The sequence below is a fragment of the Mytilus edulis genome, chromosome 8, assembly GCF_963676685.1.
Source record: "Mytilus edulis chromosome 8, xbMytEdul2.2, whole genome shotgun sequence".
Classification (NCBI taxonomy): Eukaryota; Metazoa; Mollusca; class Bivalvia; order Mytilida; family Mytilidae; genus Mytilus; species Mytilus edulis.
In genome coordinates, this window is record NC_092351.1 from 23,587,225 (window position 1) to 23,597,020 (window position 9,796).

The 9,796-nt window shown below is 30.9% G+C and overlaps 1 protein-coding gene across 3 annotated transcripts in view; it reads left to right on the plus strand.

Annotated features, from left to right (window-relative positions):
* Positions 1 to 8,757, plus strand: part of LOC139485117 (uncharacterized) — a 52,380-nt gene extending 43,623 nt beyond the window's left edge. For 2 of the 3 annotated variants that reach the window (XM_071269258.1, XM_071269259.1), the window contains exons 16-19: positions 4,047 to 4,121; positions 5,275 to 5,352; positions 5,993 to 6,113; positions 7,811 to 8,757. In XM_071269258.1, coding sequence (XP_071125359.1) covers positions 4,047 to 4,121; positions 5,275 to 5,352; positions 5,993 to 6,113; positions 7,811 to 7,850 — 314 coding nt within the window. In that variant the 3' untranslated portion in view covers positions 7,851 to 8,757. The remainder of the gene's footprint in view (positions 1 to 4,046; positions 4,122 to 5,274; positions 5,353 to 5,992; positions 6,114 to 7,810) is intronic. The other variant, XM_071269260.1, reaches the window with a different exon arrangement.
* Positions 8,758 to 9,796: the final 1,039 nt, after the last annotated feature.

A 9,796-nucleotide genomic window follows, 5' to 3' on the forward strand; every position in this document is an offset into this window, starting at 1 on the left:
GTCTCGTTACGTTCGGCGATATATAAAGGTGTTCGAATTACGTCCACTTTGAAATAAACTAAATCCGTCTGTCCGTATATCTATTGTCCAACTTCAGTGTACGATCATCATAACACAACGGCGACAGTACAGACCCGGTTTTATTATACATTTTAGTTAGGTTAACAAAATAATTATTATTGAATTTTGTTGATGACCTGAGATTATTATACTAATTTATACATAGTAGTATTTGTAGTTATTAATTAAATTGGTGATAAATAAACTTTATTTTTAATGCATGGTAGTTGTAATTCTTTTCTTCCTATAAACATTCATTTTCTATGTCGATTATGCATGCATATACATTTGTCTTATTATCAACGTTTATCCTTAAGAAGATTTATTTTTAACTATCATAGAAAAGATTACATTCATTGAATGAGTAGATTACTTATAAAGGTGCCCATCCTATTGTACGAGAAAATCACATATCAATTGTGCGTTTCGATTTTTAGGACCGTAAACTCTAATTTCAAGTTTAATGCATTTTCCATAATTCATATAGAAAACGCATATTTGAGAGCTTCAACCTCAATTTGCGTTATACCCTTCATTTCCCTCTATTCAGTTGTTAATATATTTTTGAATGCAAAGTAAAAAAAATTTGTGTTCTATAAGAGTAGGAAATCAAGTGTTTGCTTATTATTTATTTGAATCTGAGACTCATATAAATAATAAGCCGTTGTCCTGTGAAAGAACTTGTTTTCAACGACCCACAAAACTCCTTTTTAATTAATCAATTATAATGGTATGCGATTATGATTTTTGTATTTGACCAAACCGGGTTATGCATTGTGAAATCTATGACAAAACCGGTTGGTAAACATTGACAAAAAAGTTCCATTTTGACATGACTCATTTCTTTCGTTCCATACTCAGAAATACAAGTATTGAGATTTTCATAATGACTTGTTTTGCAATCTATGTTTCAGTATCTATCTTCCCGTACCTTTCTTTCCGTACAATGTTAACAATTTAACGAGAAATTAAACAATTTCGATACAAGTTTCACTCAATTCGTCATTTTGACGTGCATTTTTACTTATTTCTCTGTTAATAAAGTACGGTTGTAGAAATATTGCACCTCACAATAGAAAATAGTTGTATATTTATATATATTCTTCATAAAAAAAATAAGGAGAAAACTACCTTTCTTCTGTCTATTAATGTTCCGTCATTGTGCCGTATGTTAGATACCATCGAGTCTGAACAAGTTTTGCCGGTGTTGTTTAGACACAGTGTAAATGATCAGTACAAGATTCATGATAATAATCAAATTTCCAAAATCATTTATCGACTCCACTGTTTTTAAAGAATCAACGTCTAACATGACTATTCTACCAAATGCTGTGTAACCTTGCAAATTGTTATCTATGATTAAAAACGAAGCAACGGTTTCATCAAAAATGGATCTAAGAGTATGTCAAGGTGTCCAAAATCGTCACATGACTTCTTAAAGGAGATCTTATGCTTGAACGAGGATTTTGTAAAAAATAAAATAGGTCAATAAAACATACAAGTTCGCAAAAAGTTTAAATCGTCCGCTTCTAATTGACAATATTATGCTTTTCACCCTCAATATTTTATTTTGAACAGTAATATGAGTTGCAGCATATAATCATAACCATAAATTGTCTCGAGATATATTTTTTTTTACTCGGCACAAAACAGGAAGTCACGCTCGACAAAGCCTCGCTTTCTATTTGTTTCTAAGCCTTGTACAAATACAATTTCTAGATAATGTATGGTAATCTATAAATAAACAAACTGTTAGTGTCTTATCATAATCTCAATTGTAAAATGATCATAATGACAAAATCTACTAATCAGTAAATATATCAGAAATCTTTAGCTATTGCTTTTAAACGATGGTTTGTGTGGCTTGCATGTTTAGTTGAATCTTTTGATGATAGAAAGAAACTGTAAAATGCAAAAACAATATCAGCAAGACAATTGCAACACATGATTTAACATGGCTGAAATCGTTATTTAAAATGAATTAGGATGTCATACCGTTTTTTGCTGTTAAAGAAACTATAAGATGTGAATCATTTGTTTAAAGCAAAAACGTCCAGCAAAATGAACTTTACAATTAGGTCAATAGTGTCAAAATTGTCAGTTGACTCCTTTTTAAAAGTTTAAGCCTATAAACTTAAGATCAACAAATAAATGAAAATAACTATATTTGCCAGTTGACTCTTTAAAAGACTGAAATGATATATATTTTTACAATAAAAGACTAAAATGATATATTTTTTACAGTTTTAGTGTTTTACTTAACATCGTAAAACTATATTGATTATCAGAATCACCAGTCAACTGATCGAAATCGTCAATCTGCCAAACCGTTGTAATTCCTTAAAATCATTATGGAAAGAAATAAACGCGGTCCCAAAAATCTTATCAGCAGTAGATGATTTTGGTCCAGACAGATTCCACTCTGCAAACTTTTTTTATTGGTTCAGTTTGATAAATAAAAAAAAAGTCCCCGATGATCGACAATAAAACCTCATAATGTTACTTATCGCACTAAAAACCTGTTTCTGAATGTGTTGCAGTAACTCAAGTAGCATGTTTTGACATCATTAACATAATTCAATGAAATTTCTTTATTTAATTGAGATTTGTCAACTCACTTGACACAACATTCGTACATATGCTTTCAGGACTGCGATTTGTTTTCGGAAATGAATGAATAGCTATTCAGGATTTTATTCAGCCTAATCGTAATTCATCACTGCAAAATTGAAGAAAAAAAATTGTTTTAAAACATACGGGTTTTTTTTTCTTCACTTTATACAAATCTATAAAGTAGAAATTGTATAATTGACAATGCCATCGTAATGCGTTGTGTATATGGAAAACACTATAAGTATTCAACAATGAGTTAAACCCATACTGTATAGAAAACTATCAAAAAGTCCAGCTTTACAAAATGTGGAACAAACCAAAATGATTGTTTTCCTAATAAAATGTCGAAAAACAATTGTGAAAGACACCAAAAAATGTCAACCACTGATTTACTGATACATAAATAATGTGACAGAGTTTTATAAGTTTTTAAGTGTATAACTTTTCTTCTAACTTTCAACAGTGCTAACACAACATAATACCAAAAGAGGGGTGAAAGATACCAGAAGGGCAGTCAAACTCGTAGATCGAAAATAAACTTACATGTACAACGCCATTGGTAAAAACGAAAAAGACAAACAGACAAATAATAGTACACAAGACACAACATAGAAAACTAAACACTAAGCAACACTAATCCCTTAAAAATACTGGGGTTATATCAGGTGCTCCGGAAGAATAGGCAGATTCTGTTCAACATTCGGCAAGTCGGTAAAAAGTCTAATCTTGGGAGGTCACATTCGTATAAAGGGAAGGGGATTGTAGTTACGACATAAGGAACATATCCAATATCATCTGAGAAACGGTTATTCCATAACGGTCAACCAACTCGTGATGGCGTCCGTAAAATGTACGAAGGGATGATATCAACTTCAACATTAGTAACTCTTGGTTTAATAGCTTCCTTGTGAGCAGCAACCCTCTATCAATAAAATCATGATAGGAAATACCAGCCCGGGAATATTGTATCATTTTGGAGATATATACTCCGTATGCAGGCGCTACTGGAATATTACTACATAGAATGGAAGGTTCACAATAGGAAACTGAAACCATCTTTTTTGTCGTAAAATTTTGTTTTTAACAGACCCTCATTGTCAATTTCTAGATGTAAGTAAAGATATGGGACAAACATCGCTATATCTTTTGTATCCTCGATGGGATATATATGCGTTTTAAAATAGGCACCAAATTTTCGGATTATTTAGTGAGAGAATATCATTTATATAGCAAGCTATGCAAATTAGGTGTCCATCAGAAACCGAATTGTAAACTGTTGATTTCGTAATTTGGTATATCCAATGCATGTATTGTGGGTTTTTTATTTCTTGTTAATCTCCTGATTTGTAAAATGCGTTTATTTTTTGCGCTAGGTAAACATTCACCTCCTTCACCTCCTCCAATGCACGAAGAATATGATGATTTCAATGGAATAGTTAATGGTGATAGTTAGTATTATTTATCAAGATAGCTAGATTGATTGGTCAATTTTTCGTCTTACATAAAGAATACAAATATTATTTTTAAATGAAAACATTAAAAAATGATGGAATGTTGACTATTGTTCATCTTTTTTTCATTTGTCTTCTTCATGTTTTAGATTTACAATTAATGACCGTTGAATGATGAGTTTGTTTATTACCTTGGGTTTAGAGATTAATATCTAAAGCATGCTCAATTCACGGAAATATACCTTTAATGAGTGGAAGTCCATTAACAATAACTTATTAATGTTCAGGTTTACACACAAAAAAACATTAATTCACCAATTTGCTAATATCGCCTTGTCGTGTATAGTCAACGTTATTTTTTCTGTAACTCTTCTCGAGAATTCATGTGTTTCAAGTATAGGGGACCATTTTTATTTTAGAGTTAGGTGAATCCTTTCGTTTCCCTTCCTTTTTTCAGATTTTTCTGGGATATATTGTTGGCTATGTATTTGGTTTAAATTTATTAGGACATAACATGGTCTTTATCTTCATGGTTAACTAGTCCAAGGAGATGAAGTTAAACAGTGAAATACCAATTTCAAATTTGAGAGTAGTTAGATCACTGGTCTTAGCTTTCATTGGTTGTTTTTTTCTATGACAAGTGACACACCAGGACGGAACTGTAGATCGAGTGCAATAACTAAATTTTCATTGAGTTATTGCACTTCTCTACAAATAACCGAAGCTAACTCACCTGAAGATCAAAGAAAAACTTGACATGCATGTTACAAGAATCTATGTTCAGTACGAACGAAATGTATGAAGTGTTTCTAGTGAGAAAATATTTTGTATGCATGAATAAACACATTTGATGTCATCCTACAATCACTCTTTAAAACATTCTCTAACTTTATATAGAAAGTGAATTGTTGTCTTTGAAAATAATATAAGTATAATGCTTAATACTACACATCATGCGTTTGAAAACAGATGTAAGTCGTGTTTTTTGTATAAACACGTTATATTTTGTGATTATTTTCTTCGACACTGTTATCGTTAATCAGGCTCATTATATAAAGAAGTACATGTATGAGTGTGTTGAAGTGTAAAGCACCAACAACATAGGATTTAAATGTCTTTGTACTTAACCTTTATTTTGATTTCTTAATAGGAAGCCTATGTTCATCCGATGGACACGGACCAATGAGCTCAGCTCCTTATGCCTGCTACAGTGGTAATCCAAATCAAGGTGCATATATACATTTTTTTCCTTTGAGCCTTTTGCTTTATTTACGAGTTGATGGGAAGTTCCATGAAGTCGTATTATTGTGTACTTAACTTGTCTCAGTAAATAATCATTTTTACTGTGTAGTCTATTTATGGCAATTTTCATTTGACGTAGCTAAGATTAGTATCTATACATTCCGTCATAGAGATTTTGTGCTTGGGTATTTTTTTGTTTTTTTATCTATCATTTTTTGGTAATGTGCTTTTAAATAGGCCTTTTTGTTTTTTCTTTGTTGACATATTTGATTGTTTTATAGTGATTAAGGTTATAACACAATGTTGACTGCTGTACCCATATTTGATTGAATCCCTATTTTGTCTGTTTGTTTTGTTCACACATTGTTGTCAAGATAATTGAAAGTTATGCGACTGTCATACAAGTGACAAGTTAAGCTAACTATAAAATAACCAGGTTTAATCTGCTATTTTCTACATAATAAAATATTTGTTTCAAGTTTGAAATATGACAATAGTTGTTCATTTGTTTGACGTGTTTGAACGGTTAATTTTGCAATTAGGTTAGAGACCGCTTTGAATTGTCCATGGAATTTCGGTATTTTTGTTTATCTTACTTTTTATTTTTATTTTTATTCACTTCGTAGCAAATGTATCTCAAACATCCGGAATTCGACAAGAAAAACAATACTCTGACCAATACAATTCCATGCCGAATGCCCTGGATTCATGGAAGGAGCCATCGACAGCTGTCAAAACACTTGTTGCGTAAGTAAGCTAATTATACTGTGTGTTGTTCTGTTTTGAAAACATTTTGTTATTATAGAGGTCAATTTTAGATTTCATAGATAACCCTCTGGAATGTCAAAAACCATAATTATAAAATTCAAAGAAGAAGAGATTAAGGGCATAAGATACTGTTACAGGGGAGGTTATGACGTTAGTAAAGTTAAATGATATTTTCGCAACGTCAAACTGTGACATATCGGGAAAAGATATCGTTTAGTATGGTAGTTTTACAATAACCCTTCGTAATCTATTGTATAACATAATTCTTAAAAGGCAAAGTAGAAGATCTTTTGTTGAATAGATTAAAACTTTATAAAGCCTAAATATATAATTTATAGACTTTGCACTTTCTTGTTTTCTTAACATAACCAAATGAATGAAAACAATTTTTTGCTCAGCTTCTCCGCGATACTTTTTTGCGTCATCATTCCTTGCTTATAATGGGGTTTTTTCTGCATTATATTTTATAAATCCAAAAAAGTTATGATAGATTGCATATTTTTTTTCTGCTTTTTGATAATACGGGTTTTAGATATTGATATTTGAATAAACAGCTCTGCTTTAGTTTATCTCTATAAGGAATATAACAGTCTATTTGAATACGGTACTAAGAAGTAAAATAAAAAAAAATACTGAACTCCTAGGAAAACCAAAACGGAAAGTCCCTAATCAAATGGCAAAATCAAATGATAAAACACATCAAACGAATTGACAACATCTGTCATATTCCTGACTTGGTACAGGTTTTTTTCAAATGTAGAAAATGGTCGATTGAACCTGGTTTTATAGTGCTAAACCTCTCACTTGTTTGACAGTTGCATCATATTCCATTATATTTACAACGCTGCGTGATCAAAACAGACATTATAGGTAAATAGTCAAAATATGGGTACAGCAGTCATCACTGTGTCACAATCTCAAAACAGACAAATATTTAACAAAAAGGAACAAAAAGCTTCTATCAAATTTGAAAACCACATGCATTGCTTTGCGTGATTGGCGTCCTAAATTGTAAACTTCACATAGGAAAACATATAAAATAATTTTGTCGTTTAAAGAAAAATTATAATTTCGCATGGAGAATGGTGGTATGGAGGTTTAAAAGATCAAAAGTATGTTAGAACTAATTTCAGAAACAGACCGAGATTTAAAATTATCCAGAAGTTCTATAAATGCGATTTTTTTTTAATTCGCTCATGCATTCCTTTCAATTCTTTTGCGTTTAAAGTTTTGTTTTTACTTAAAAGTCTTCAGTGAGAAATTTTGTTTGTTTGAATATGGTTGTTGTACTTAAAAACGGGACTTGAGGAGGTTCGTTACTCAGTTTCAAAATAACATAATACTAGTATATGTTGCTTTGATTTTTCAAAGCTTTATCATTGACAAGTTTAAGTTCTCCAAAACTCTTATAAAATAACAAAGATTTTTTATAAGACTTTTACAGATGGCTTAACATTATACATGTAAAAGATTTATAAATAGAAAACGGGGGTCAACGGGCATTTTTGTTTGTGGCATTTTAATGGATAGAACAATAGGATTCCGAAAATCTGACAAAAAATCCAAAACATGACAAGTGAACACCCTTAATGGTAGGTAAACACATGTTCTTTGCCTTAGCGAAAGGTACCGATCTTGTGAAGTCAGTATAAAACAACTCATACATTTAATTTTAGAGACAATGACGAAACAGGCACCAAAGAGGATGAAAATTGATGGTTTCGAAGAATATGTACCTCTTCTCACTACTTTTCCCGTTTGTCGGATAACAAGACATGCATTTATATAGTATATTCAATAATATATGTTTTTATATAGCATAATAGAACATAACCAGATTTGTATTTTTTCCACTCTTTTCTAAGCATTTGTTAAATTGCTTTATAATTATTGTGAACATAGTTTACAGCTTAAAACATTTAATTTTAGCATTATTGAGGGAATTATCCTATCCATTTGATCTGAAGTTTTCAAATGTATGAATAATGGTCCTATTTTATCAATTCTGTTAACAAGAAAAAGTTATTTTGAATGTCTTTGTATGACCTCGCTGTGTGCAACATTTTATAATTTTCTGAAACTCAAATGTTTAACTATCATTTACATAAGAAATTGTGTTACTGATGTAAATAGTGTTTGTAACTAATATCTCATTAGAATTTTGTGTTATGAAAGTATAAAGTATATATTTTTTAATTTTTTTTAAATATATTTTACTAATAATCATCTGTTACTTATAAAGTATATTAAGTCAATATTTAAGAATCTACACATAACATTATTTCAGTACCGTTTCGATCGCCATTACCTGTTTTTTTTTTTATATTTGTTCATGTATTAATAGGGAATTTAATAATTTGGTGCGGAATCGCTTCATTCAAAAAATGAGATCGACATTAGCCTGCATTTCGATTAAATTAAACACAGTTACCTTTTTTATATTCAGGTCTTCGAAATACAATCTTTGTGTTACTTATATTACGAATCTTATACATGTATATAATAGAATATTATCCATAGTTTCATGTATCTATTCAGTACTCATATAATTATTTACCGTTTGTGGTTTGAATTCTATTTTTATTTCCTATAATGTATATTCAAATAAATATATGAAAAAAGACTTTTGAAAGTAAATGCACATGAGTAAAACGTTTTGTAAATACGTTACCTTTTACCCCACTTAGAAACTTTCACGGGTAAAATTCACATTTTAAAGATACAGAGGACAGAATGGAACTCATGGATGCGATGTTTTATCAGATACCTGATTGTTTTGACCCATTCTGACAAAGTGTCAATTTCTTCTCGTTTATTCAATTTTCTGACGTAGTCCTTAATGACATCCATAACTATTTTGAAGTAATGGTTCCAATTGATGTGTTGGGGTTCTCTAAACATAGGACCATGAGAAATTACCTTTCGGAGATTTTCATGTTAAATTATGTTAAGATCCCCAGTAATAATGGCCAGAGGTGATGTATTTATAAGGCTAGTGGAAACAGTCCCATGAGAGAGGATTTTTGAGGTATTGTTCTTAATCAAGGTCCTGCAATGCTTGTTTACAATTAAATATTTTGGGTGCAATGATTTTGGTGTAAAGTTTAAATTTTACTGGGTTGAAATGACGGAAAGAGCTATATTCCAAATTATACTGGCATGTCTGTATATTTGAGAAAATGTATTTATGCATCCTTTGTGAAGTGCATAATCTCTCAAACATTTTAGAAAAGCAACAGGCATTGAAAAAGGAATACTTCTAATGTAATTTTACCATAGCGGATGATTAAGACGTAACAGAAGGACATCGAAGCTCCCAGAGAGCGATTTCGATTGGGAAGACCCTTTTTACATTAGGCCGATGGTTATGTTTTTGCCCATGACTACATGTGTGTCGTAGTATTAAATAAGCGCATTACATTACATCACTGCTGCCTGGACTTGACAAATGTCTTACTCCTTTGATATTATCATTGCAACCATATGACATTGCAGTACCTATTTCCCTTATCCAGAAATGTTCTCTATCTTTTCGGAAAAGATTACTTAGTATAGGAATATTGGTGTGGTGATAAATTTTTTTGTACTTTCATAGATAAAGAAGGAACATGATCCGGTTGATAAAAATGGTTTTAAAGAACCCTGAATTGCGGATATTTATT